The sequence below is a fragment of the Echinops telfairi genome, unplaced genomic scaffold (assembly GCF_000313985.2).
Source record: "Echinops telfairi isolate 266 unplaced genomic scaffold, ASM31398v2 ScPeMD7_7424;HRSCAF=8462, whole genome shotgun sequence".
NCBI classification, from domain to species: domain Eukaryota; kingdom Metazoa; phylum Chordata; class Mammalia; order Afrosoricida; family Tenrecidae; genus Echinops; species Echinops telfairi.
Genome location: NW_022111324.1, coordinates 17,236,597 through 17,249,594, shown reverse-complemented (window position 1 = coordinate 17,249,594; position 12,998 = coordinate 17,236,597). Strand labels below are relative to the sequence as shown.

Here is a 12,998-nt window from a genome sequence, read left to right as displayed (position 1 = left end):
AGTTCTACTGTCTTCCACTGGTGAGAAGGGAGGGAGAGATGGCCTAAGTCTCCATCACCTCAGCTTAGAAGTACCCACATCACACATCACTGGGGAAAATACACAGTCAATGTACTCACCGGGAAGCCAAGGGCCTGGAGATACTGTCTTTGGGCAGAGAGCCTTAATGATTTACAACCCCCCGGGGTTCTAGTTGAGTTAAAACTCTATGTAAAGACACAAAAAAAAAGAGTCCCAAGCATAGTATGGGACTCTGAAAGTGACCAAACAAAAAACAAAACAGGAGAAGAGGAGGAGCTGGGATGCAGGACTCAGCATTCAGAAAGCAGAGACCCAGGGGACAAATGCAGGTGGGTCTGGAATGATTTTATTGAGGAAAGGGTCCCACTTGGACACTTGAGTAAAGGCTCTCACTTGGCTCCCACTTCCTCCCAGAGGAAAGAGCTCGGCAAATGGAGGGGTAGGGGAACAATGACCAGGTCATGGGTGCTTTCCCTGGACCCATCTCTGCATGTCTAGGGAGCCCCCAAAGGATGTTCCCCAGGAGTCTGCCTCCTCTTCTAAGGCTGCTTCTGGGCGGCGGCACTCTCCAGACTGAAGGAGCCTGGAGAAAGCAGCATGGATGATTTGGCTTCATTTTCCTCTCTCTGAAACACACAGAACAGCAGAGATGCCAGAGGGGACCATGGACTTTCTACTCTGCTTTGAAACTTCAGAACAGGGAAGTTCCAGGAACTGGTGGAGGTGACGTTTTAATGAGCTTTTCAAAATAATAAATGGAACTTCTAATTTTTTATGAATACTTTGAAAAGGAGTTCCTCTTCTGGCCTTTGCCATTACAATATTGTTTAATTGCTGAAATATGGTCCTTGTGTAAACATTATTTCAAAATGTGTGTGCCCCTCAGATACCTGCAGGAAAGGGAGCAGGCCTATGCAAAAAGAACCCTACTCTCACCACACCCCATTCTGGCCCAACCTTTCCCTTGAGCCCAGCCCCGGCCCCGTGACCAGAGGCAGGAAACCCAAACAAGGCAGCCGGGGCCCCTTAGTTGTTCAGATGTTCTCCAATCCATTTAACAGAGGCACTGCCCAGAAGGTGCCAGGAAAGACTCACGCCCCTTTTTCATGCCCTTAAAGTCCAGTACATGCGGTAGGTGGACACACATGGGTTTCTAGGCTCTGCCCCATTTTCTGCATGATCTGGGCAGGTTTCCGTGCCGATGTTGAGAATAACAACATCTCTGAGCCAAAGGGGACAGAAAGTAATATGGAAAATTTCTCAGCAATGTATGTAACAGAGTACATACTGAACACTAAACAAAAACCCACTGATTGCCCTCCAGAGTGCCCCTGTAGGCCAGAGTAGAGCTGCCCTGTGTCCCAGTAGAGATCGCAGGCTGTGCTGCCTGCGGCAGAGAATAACACGCCTTTTTCCAGCAGAGCGGCTGGTGGATGTGAATCCCCAGCTTTTCAGTGAGCAGCCCAGTGCTTCTTCACGGCTCCCCTAGCACTCCTAAATACTTACTAGACATGGGCATGACTCAAGAAGGCAGCTCCTTCAACTCCCAACCTTAGAAGTTCCATTGTAAATTTTCAACCACTCCCCAGGGTCCATTATTATGCCACTTCCCATTACACTCAAAAGATAATTCATCTTTTTCTATATCCCAAATGCTCATTTGGTTTGCCTAAATCTGTTTTTCTCAATTCTGTCAGACCCACAAACCCCCTTCCATAGGCAATATTCTAGCTGTAGAGGGTCAGCAGGACATAGAAGACCGTGGCCGAGATGACTGGCACAGTGGCACCCGGGCTCCCACATACCAAAGTGTGTGAGGGCAGCATAAGACCAGGCCACGCTGCTTCTGCTGAGCACAGGGTGCCCATGAGTCAGACCACACCCAATGGCAGCTAACAACAACAGCAGCATTGTGTATGGAACAGTCTAGCAGAATGTTACCTATATTTATATGTAATTTCAAAAGAAAGTTAATGCTAAGACAAGCAGTCCAATCCTGAAACAGGCCAAAGAGAAGATGTTTCACCAAAGAGGCTGGTCAGATGACTCACAACATAAGGTGTTCAACGTCAGTGGCCATTAACGTGATGCAAATCACAAGCACAATGAGTTACCAGTTCATTCCTATTGGACAGCTAAGATTGTTTTTAAGGAAAATTCCAAAAAGCGATGTTGCTGAGGATGTAGAGACATTTAGAATCCATATCCATTGATAGTCGAAATGCAAAATTGTAGACCTACAGTAGAAAATAACTCAGTGATTCTTCAAAAAATATATATATCTGCACCATACCTGCAGAGCATCAGAGAAAAAGAAAAAGACCATCAAGGCAATGGTTTGGCACATTGGCCACCACGATGGCCAACGATTTGGGGAATGGCACAGGGAAAGAGCAGTGTTTTGTGCAGTTGTACTTCGGGTGAGTCAGAACTGACTCTATTTTACCTAATGAGAACAGCAACATACTGCCGATCAGTGTGATCCTGCTCCGACCTACGTACCCAAAAGACATGAAAGCAACAACACAGGCACAGGCACACCAATGTTTGTTGTAGCATTTTTAACAAAAGCCAAAAGGTAGAAAAAACTTACATGTGTACCCATGAGTGAACAAATAGTCAAAGCATGGTACATACCTACAATGAAATATTACGCACTCATAAAGGGAAATAAAGCCCTGATGTATGTGCTACATCACGGCTGAACCTTGAAAAGAATAAGCGGAATGAAATAACTCATCACACAAGGACAAAGATGATATGGCCTCCCTTAAATTCACGGACAAGAATGGTGGTCTTGTTGTTCTTCAGTGTTGTCGAGGAGGTTCTGACTCACAGCGACCCTTTGCACAACAGAATGAAGTCTTGCCTTTTCCTGCACCGTCCTCACCATCATCCATCATCGTTATGCTTGCGACCGTTGTGGCAGCCACAGTGTCAATCCATCTCCTTGAGAGCCTTCCTCTTTTTCTCTGAGCCTCTACTTTACCGAGCATGATGCTCTTGTCCAGGGACTAGCTTCTTCTGATGACAAGTCCAAAGTCTGTGAGGGGAGGGATGTGAAGACAACGTCTTGCCATCCTCATGTCTAAGTAGTCTTCTAGTTGTTCTTCCCCAGACTGATTGGCTTGTTCTTCTGGCGGTCCGTATCTTCAAGATTCTTCGCCAGCACCATCATTCAAATGCATCAGTTATTCTTTTTGTCTTCCCCATTAGCTGTTCAACTTTCACATGCATTTGAGATCACTGAGAATACCATGGCTTCGCTCAGGCACACTTTAGTCCTCAGAGTGACATCCTTGTTGTTCAACACTTCAAAGAGGTCTTGTGCAGCAGATTTGCCCCAAGAAATACGTTGTTTGATTTCTTGACAACTTCGATTTTCTCTATGTTAATCAGAATATTGCCTACTGGTCCAGTTTTGAGCATTTTTTGCTTCCTTCACATTGAGTGTCAATCCGTAATAAAGCTATGGTCTCTGATTATCATCAGCAAATGCTGAAAGTTCTCCTCACTTTCAACAAGCAAGTTTGGTTCATCTGCTTGTTGCAGGTGGTTGTCTTCCTTCAATCAGATGTCACATTCTTCTTCATATAGTCCAGCTTCTCAAATTATTTGCTTAGTATAAAGATTGGATAAATATGGTAAAAGGATACAACCCTGACACGCTCCTTTTCTTGTATTAAACCATGCAGTGTCTCCTTGCTCTGTTCAAACGACTGCTGCATGAACCATATACAGATTCCATATGAGCACAATAAAGTGTTTTGGAAATCCCATTCTTCTCAATGTTATTTAGTGTGCATTATGATCCACGCAGTTATTTGCCTTTGCATAATCAATAAGTAAAATGCTTTCCAGCATCCTCTGCTTTTAGCCAAGATCCATCCATCCATATCTTTTGTGTAACATCTTCTTCTGAAATCATCTAAAGTTTCGGGAAAGGGTAGGTGAATGAATAGGGACAAAAGCTGGTCAGTAGCTGCCAGGAATGAGAGGAAGGGGAAAGGGAAGGCATTGCTGAAAAAGCAGTGAGCTTCTGTTTATGATGCAGGGAAATTTAGCAATGATTATGAGTGATGAGTGTACAGCATGAGTAATGAAATTGCCATCAATAAATTGGCAAATGTTGTGCTATATATTCTATAACAATAAGCATTTCATTCTCTGTGTTATAAAAGAAAATCATTTATAATGGGACAATAGTAATTCCAACATGGGAATTTTTCATAGACAACAAAATTAAAAGCAAATATGATCAAATGCTTAACCAGTTTATGATGATTAAGTTTAGTTTTAAGAGAAGTAGAAAATAATGTTCAACATCTGAGTACTTTTTATAATGACATTTAAAAATAGTGGCTAACAAGGTACATGAGGATCTACTCATAAAATCAACATAACCACAGAGTTCAAGAGATTTGTGATACTGGTAATACTAATATCATGACCTGCAACACATCAACGGTGTGATTTTACAAAATGGGGAGCTATTCTTGATAAAATTTGTGAGCAAAAAGCCATCTTCCTTCAAAATCACAGTAGCTGTATTCCTGAGAGAATATATTTAAGCAGTGCAAAAAATGTTTCCGGTTTTAGGTTGATATTTATATAGAATTCACTCCTAGACTCAGCTCATGGAATACACTTCAGAGCCATATGTAGGCCACATTCTCAGAGTGATATAAACCTTGAGGAGGACATTTAAGAGGTGAAAGGGATGCAGGATAAAAACAAATTTTTACCCACTTGTTACCCAATTGTTTTTCACCTTCAGTACCACCAGTTCTTGGTCAAATGCTACCTCCTAAAATGTTTGAATGGCAACCTTTTTTTGTGGGGGGGGCGTACACAACTCATGTATGCCTTTCATATTTGGATACTTCCTGCATCATTTCATACTTTGCCCGTTGAATCGATTAATAGTGCAACTTAAGGGTTAAGTTTTTTCTTTAATTTGAGAAATGCCAAGCATTGTCTTCCCTTTTGGTTTTCTAGATGCAGGTATTGAATGCTTACCTGTAACACTTCCCTTTGTCTTCTTGAGCCACCCTTTGAAATCTCCGTTCCACTCTTACTTCATCATTTCTTCCTTTGACTTCCACTACTCGACACTCAAGAGTAAGTTTCAGGGTGTGTTAGTCTGGGCAGACTAGAGAAACAAATTCATAGACACTCATCTGTGAAAAAGAAAGAGTTTTATATATAAGAGCAATTGAATATTGAGAAAACCTCCCAGCCCAGTCCAGATCAACTCCATAAGTCCGATATAAGCCCATATGTCTGATACCAATTTATAAAGTCCTCTTCAGACTAGCAAAACACAGGCAATGATACAGGCCAATGAGTTGGAAGTTTTGTGGATCCAGTGGCATTGGAAGCATCTCAGCGCTGGCAGGTGTCTCCACATGTTTCCTTCTGCTCCCAAACTCTGACTGCCTCAGGGTAGCTTCATGTGGCTTCTCCTCAGAAATGTCTCTTAGGGAGTGAGCCTTGTCAGTCGAGAGTCTTCAAGGGAGTAAGAAGAGAGAGAGAGAGCCTCAAGCCTCCAAGGAGGAAATACAGGAGTTGCCAGAATCCTCAGGAGAAGGCCATTCCCACACAGAGGCCTCATGGGTTATACCCTGATTGACAGGTTAGACTCCACCCCTATGCTCTTCATCCTCAAACTGACACCGATTATGTAACTACCATAGACCATCCCTTGTCAATTTGACACTTTCACATAGCTCTTTAGCCATATATAATTTTCAAACAAACGATAGTAAAATCATATCTGTATGTAATAGGATAAAACTAAACTGCAGGGTCTCCTCTGAAATTTATTTTTGTCTTTTCTTTTTTTCCCTGTCTTTTTAATGACCTTATGCTTTCTCTGCAGATGACGTCATTCCATAATTCATCCATCAATAGTGTTCAATGTGTCAAATCTATTCTTAAGATACTCTCTAAATTCAAGTGGGATATACCTCAACTCATGTGCTGGCTCTTGAAGACTGTTCTTTTCTTCAGCTTTAACTTCACCTTACAAATGAATAATGAATGGCTCATTTTGCAGCTGGTCTCTGGTCTTATTGTGAATAATGTTATTAAGCTTCTCAATGATCTCTTTCCACAGATGTAATCTGTTTGATCTTATGCATTCCACCTGGCAATGCCTATGTGCATTTCTGTTGTTGGTAAAAAATATATTTCCAATGAATAAGTTGTCTTGAAAAATTCTATCCTGTTGTCTCTGGCATTATTTTTATCACCAAGTCTGTGTTTTCCAGCTGTTGAGCCTTCTTGGTTTCTGAATTTCACATTCTAATCACCAGAAATTATTAGTGCATCTCAATTGCACTTTTTGATTAATTTCAGGGTGCAGAAGTTCATCAAAATATTCAAGTTCTCTTTGTGGGCATTAATGGTTGGTACATAAGCTTGATTAATAGTCATATTTACTGTTCATCCTTGTATGCATATGGATTATTTGTTAAATGGTAACCTTTCTAAACATCATGCAGTTGACATATCACTGTCTAAGTAACAATTTATTCAGTTTCATTGAGCTCCCTTTACTTAAAAATAAATAATGTAATACAATGTCCAGTGTTATGAACCTGAAGTCTCAAATCGTGAACTCTGGTCCTTGGCTTCCAGTATCAAATAATGTCCCTAACTGTCACATCAGACAAGCAGAGTGGGGACTTAGAAGCCATTGTGGAGATGCTGCTTGTCACCAAAGACAGGCATTGGTCAGAAAATGATGCAAACGTTGTTAGCTGTTGGCCAGTCAGTCTCTGGCTCGTGGTGACCCCAGCCATAATGGAGTAACACACTGGCAGGTCTTGCACCATCCCTGTGATTGACTGCAGATTACACCACTGTGATCCATGTGGTTTCATTGGCTAATATTTGTAATTATTTGGATATCCAGACCTTTTTTCCTAATCCGTCGCAGCAGCACGCCAGCCACTACTTACAAATGTGTGATGGCTGCACATGAGGTACATTGGCTAGTAAACAAACCTGGAGTCCTAGCTGTAATCAGCAGAGAACAACTTAACATGTTTTCTATGGTGAACCACGTATGAAACTGTACACTACGGAGAAGTAAGCAAACACAAGTAAACCTAGGTTTATCTTATTTCCTGTGTGTTCTGTCCCTGTCAGGGATTTTAAATTTTAAAAGAGACTCTGATTCTGTAGGAAGGTGCTGTAGGTTGGGAGAGAGATGGATGCCACCACTCCTAGAAAAAGAACCTTTTATGTAAGGAGAAATGTGAAATTATTCACCACAGATCATAAGTAAGGACACATAAATCCAAGTATACTTTGCTTGTTGGGTAATCTGACATTGACTGCTATAAATGCTGAGCTAAACTCAATATTTCAACCTCTGGTTTCTCTCTGAACTGTATCTTATGCCACTGAAGAAGCAGTTACTTCACATTTCCTTGGCTGACTTTTCAAGAAATATAAATTGAGCTCATTCTAGGTATCTGACATCACAATAGATTCCAGGTCTATGCTAGAAATAAGTCACAAGCACTTCCCTGGACTGCCTCACAGATGTATTAGGAAGCAAGCTGTGCGCATAAATAAAGTGTGGAAGATGCTGTAAGTGCTGTCTTCAGCATTCCAGTGAAGTCCAAGTGAGACATTAAAGGTAAAGTAGCTAATTCTTCATGCATTAATCAAGGAGGATTTAAAGGGTAAGTTTTGCATAAGGTCTCAAATACAGAGTAAGAGTTTGCCAGGTGAAGGTAATTTCTAGAAAAAGAATGAAATGTAGTAGCATTTTATGCAAACCTCTGACACCTCTTCAATGTTCTAGGGCAGTGGTTCTCAACTTTCCTAGTGCCATGACTCTTTAATACAGTTCCTCATGTTGCAGTGACCCACCTCCCAACCATAAAATTGTTTTTGTTGCTACTTCATAACTGTAATTTTGCTACTGTTATGAATAATTATGTAAATATCTGATATGCAGGATGTATTTCATTGTTACAAATTGTACATAATTAAAGATAGTGATTAATCACAAAATAATATATAATTATATATTTGAAATATTTATTTCTAATTACACATAAATGAAACTTTGTCTTGAAACAGGTGTAGCATGGGTAACAGTCTTAATATAACAACAGTAAACTACATTCCTTCATTTTGGGACAGTATGTATAAAAAGCCAATGTCAGTGCAAAGGTAGAGATAGCTTCTTTCTCACCAGATTTGAAATTCCCGGGGTAGTCTTTGCAAGAGCACAGCGAAGATTATCTTTCACAACAAGTCTATTTCTGTAATTAGACTTGATAACCAACAAGCTGGAAAACTCTGTTTCGCAACGATATGGAAGAAGAAGGCACAACACAGTCTCAGACAGAACAAGGTATGACTGCAGACACTTGATCTAGAATTTTGTAACTGGAATTGCAGAGAAATCAGTTCTCACTACATCACTCTTAATAAGTTTAATGAACTCCTCTTGTGCTGTCTCAGGAACATCTTCAACTTTAACTGTGAATGGACTTTTGACAAGTGCAAAGGGGTGTCCAGTAGAACTGGAAAGTATGATGAAATTTCGACTGTAAGCATGTGCAAGCGTTCTTTCACAGAAATTATCAGCATATTCCTTTTGCCGGGTTCAATGTCATGTCCCTCAAAGAAAGCAGATAAGGTAGGCAACATGTAAATTTTATTTTCATCCATTTTTTTTTTTGCCAAAGCTGAAGTTTCATTTGGAATGATCAGATCTTTTCAGACAAATCAAGGCATGTTGCCTTTGGTCCTGGCAGTGATAAATTTAACTCATTCAAGATGGCAAACATGTCAACCAAGTAAGTGATTTTCTGCAGTTCACTTTTATCACTGAAAAGTGCTTCAAACTGCGGCCTTGCTTTCTGATTAAAAAACATTTTGAGTTCATCACGAAGCTCAAAAACACGTTCAAAACGTTTCCTCTCCACAACCATCTCAGTTCAGTGTGAAATAACAGAGCATTATTCAGCACATCCAACTCATTGCACAGTTGTGGAAACTGATGACGCTTTTCATTACGTCTTATAATTCTTGCGGCAGCATCTTCGTTGCTAATATTTGCCGATGACTCATACGGTGAGTTCTGAGGACTTTTGGTGACTCATTCAATACCAGATGTTGAAATCCAGATCGACATCCTAGCATAGCTGGAGTACTATCTGTGCAAACACCACAAACCTTTTCCCAAGAGATCTTATGCTCTTTCAGAATTGAACCCACTTTGTCAAATACATCACATGCAGTAGTTGTCCCTTCAAGAGGTTTGCAAAAAAGAAACTTATCTTTAAAGTCGCCATCATTAATATACATCACGTAAACCAGTAACTATGAACAGTGTGCAATGTCTGCAGATTAATCAAGCTGGATGCTATATATTGGAAGTGGAGCAGATTTAATTTCCTGGATTACCTGATCAAGAATATCAGCTGACATGTCTTCTATTCTTCTGGGGACAATGTTGTTAGATAAGGAAATTGCACTCAATTTCATAACAAATTTGTTTCCAATCATAACTAGAACAATGTCTTTGGCAGCTGACAACAGTAAATCCTCACCAATGGTATGAGGTTTCATAGCTCTGGTGATTCTGAGTGCCACCATATATGGAGCTTCAACAGCTGCTAGGTTTTGTTTGTGGTACTTGTCACCAGTGTCCAGTCTGACTTTCATGAGTTCATCAGCTTTGCTTTTAAAGTAGTTGATATCCTTGTCAGCAAAGCTCAGATGCTTGCCATCAAAATAGCATTTTAGTTTGTTCAGCTTCATAGATTCGGGTGATAGAACTTCACAACAAATAACACATTGTGGTTTCTCAATCCCTGCTGTAATTATTGAGGTAAAACCATACTGTAAAAAATCCTCACTATATTTTCTTTTCTTAACATTCTTCTCTACATGATCCATTGCCATGGATGGTTTGCTAATGAAAATAATACATAACAATAGCTTTAATAATACAAAAGATGATACATGGCATAGTTCAGTCAATACAGTTCACTAAAGTATACTATGATTTATCATTCTCTGTTGTATTTTTTACATATCTGTTACTATCACAAAGGGCAGTATTCACATCAACCCATGAATATAAAAAGACTGATCAGCATCCAGATTAAGTTCCCATGGTACAGATTTTTTTTCAGTAGGTGATGATTTTATAATACATGAATTCACATTGACCCAGTAATTATAATTCATACAGTATCATTTTACCTCCAATATTGCTGCTTTCAACAGAGTAGCTACTTTTAACAGAGTAGCTGCTTTCAACACAGCAGCTGCTTTCTACACAGTAGCTGCTCTCTACACATGTGTGACTGGTCTGCATAAGTACATTATGACGCCAACCCTGTGACATACACCTGTATTTGTAAGGGATGTATGTGATGGGGTTGGCATGATGATGTCCTCACACTGGGTACTCGTATGTGGGCGTATCTGCATGTGGGTGGACCCACCTGGAGACAGATAGAGAAGTGATGTCTCAGTTCCTAAGACCATCAGAAATATGTATTTTCCGATGGTCTTAGGCGACCCCTGTGAAAGGGTCATTTGACCCCCTCAAAGGGGTTGCGACACACAGGTTAAGAACCACTGTAACCTAGAGTCTAGACCAGTGGTCCCCCAAATGGCCTATTCTACACCTTGGTAAGCACTGGAAAGAATCCAGTGGGGTGGGAACTGCAAAAGCAGATACCTACACTTTATCCTGGATCATGGACTATATTTCCAAAGTTTTAATTGCCAAGAACATGATGAAAAAAATGTTTTTAATGGAGGAGGCCAAAAAAGTTTGGGAACCTATATTCTAGAGTTTATCCACATTGAGATCTCTCTCCTTAATGAGTCTTCAAAGCAATACAAAGTGGTACTTGTACCTCATTTGTGTGTTCCTTGAGTTCTGAGAAAAATCAGTCTCAACTACAGAACCATGAGAAATTATGTCTGGGGAAAGAAACTTCCTAGAGAGAAGCAAATTGGACCCTCCCTTTCCCTTCCTGCTACTGAAGGGTCTGAACCTCTTCCCAGCAGAAAAAAAGTGTTAAGAGGTTTGAATAGTAACCAGTCTCAAAGATATAATGGAAAAAGAAAAAGAAAGAAAGAAAGCATTTGACTAGCAAAAGAACATTTGTTCCCCATTCCTCCTTCCATCACCTGCTTCCATCAAGCCCAAGCCTAAAAGAAAAGCTGTGGACCCAACCAAGTGTTCTGGGACTTCCTATGAGGCCTGAGCTGTCCTACCTGCTGAACAGGATGTAAGTGAAGTCAAAGGGACTGAAGAGCGGGAGATCAAGTAGCTTGAGAAATCTCCCCTGGTCTAGAGGGAAGGATGCTTTATTGAAGAAGCAGCATTCAATTCCTGCTGTAGAAAACTCCTATCCAAATGCCCAGTGGATGCCATAGCTTGTTAGGAAAACTTCCTTGATTCTCAGCTGGAGTCAAAGCAGTACTCTATGCATCCCTCTCCCTTCCTACATTTCTTCAACCCCAGACTTACGTGCTTATGTCTACAGAGATTAGTACAGAGCTTGCATGACCAATTAAGAGCTACCATTAGTGTTTTCAAATTGAACAGAAATAGAGGCCATGTGTAAGAGGTCTGCTCTCTTGAGAGTAGCAGCAACCATGACCCCTGCTGGATCAGGCCACCATGACCTGACCTGTACTTCCCTCACTTGCCTTCAGCCTGCCCTTGGAAATCTCCCCTCTCTTAGTGTCATTCAGTCAACCCCAGCTCATGCCCTCATACCAACTCAACAGCTAGATAAGGAAACTGGTACAAACGTTGTACCTCTAATCTGAATTGTCAGAATGTTTCTTGTCTGCCTGACCAAACCAGCATGAAGGCATTTGAATTCAAAGTGTGAGGGACTTATCCAATAAGGAAATGAAAGATCGTCCCATAGCACCTAGTAAACTCAAATCTCAATTGCATCCATCACCATGTGAACCCTGGTCTGCCAAATAGTCGATGTAGGTGAAGGGACAGGATCCAGAGATGACTGAAGTCTCTTCAAGAATCTGAAGCATAATCTCAAAAGGTTAAGTAAACAGCCATACTTTAACCAAAACTTTATAAACTTGTGAGGCTAAGCAGAAATAAACTGTGGCACCCTTGGAACCAAAATCTCAATGGGCCTCTTTTATGAGTCTGCTTTGCAAACACCTGTGAATTAAGACCTGGCAGCTGGGTTCATATTTGGCTTGGATTTGAGAAATATTGTGTATTGGTGAGGTAAAGGGATTGAAGAAAAAAAAAGATGCCCTGAGTATGAATTCTGCTTAAGGAATTTGAGGTGTGTGGGAGGTGGGGGCTGAGGGGGGCCAGGGAAGAGGTAGCATGCCTCAATGATGCACGTGATTAAGTGTTGATGTCTAACTGAAAGTTGGGTGGCTCAAACCTAACCTGAGGGACCTTTAAAGACAGGTCTTGATGATCCGCTTCCAAAATGTCACATTCTATAAAAAAAACAAGTAAAACACAGGTTTACTCTGATATATGTGGGGTCACTGAGGGTCATAATTAATCTAATGACAGCTAATAACCACATAAATTTGAGGGACAGGGGAGACATGAGGAAAGTATATGGAGATAAGTTACAATGACTGTAAAGAGAATGTAAAAATTGTTTTGTTTTTCTTTTATTTATCTCTAAAAGTAATAAAGCAAGCTCGGTCAAAGGTAGAACTAACTTGGCTTGACTTCAGGAGAAACGCTGACATAGAAAAAAAGACACACAGAACATCATAACATTGTGAATGAGGGGGAGTGCAGAGTGAGGACCCAGGGCCCATCCGGGGGAAATTGGACACCCCCTTGCAGAAGGGCTGCGGGGAGGTGAGGAGCAAATGGGAATGCAGTGTAGTAACGATGAAATATGCAATTTTCCTCTGATTCTTAAATGCTTCCTCCACCCCACTACCATGATCCCAATTCTACCTTACATATC

At 40.8% G+C, this 12,998-nt stretch overlaps 1 protein-coding gene across 1 annotated transcript in view; it reads left to right on the top strand.

Moving 5' to 3' along the window:
* Positions 1-2,379: 2,379 nt before the first annotated feature.
* Positions 2,380-12,998, top strand: part of LOC105978998 (60S ribosomal protein L23a-like) — a 137,379-nt gene continuing 126,760 nt past the window's right edge. Inside the window, exons 1-2 of the mRNA XM_013005693.1 lie at positions 2,380-2,441; positions 8,509-8,596. Coding sequence (XP_012861147.1) covers positions 2,380-2,441; positions 8,509-8,596 — 150 coding nt within the window. The remainder of the gene's footprint in view (positions 2,442-8,508; positions 8,597-12,998) is intronic.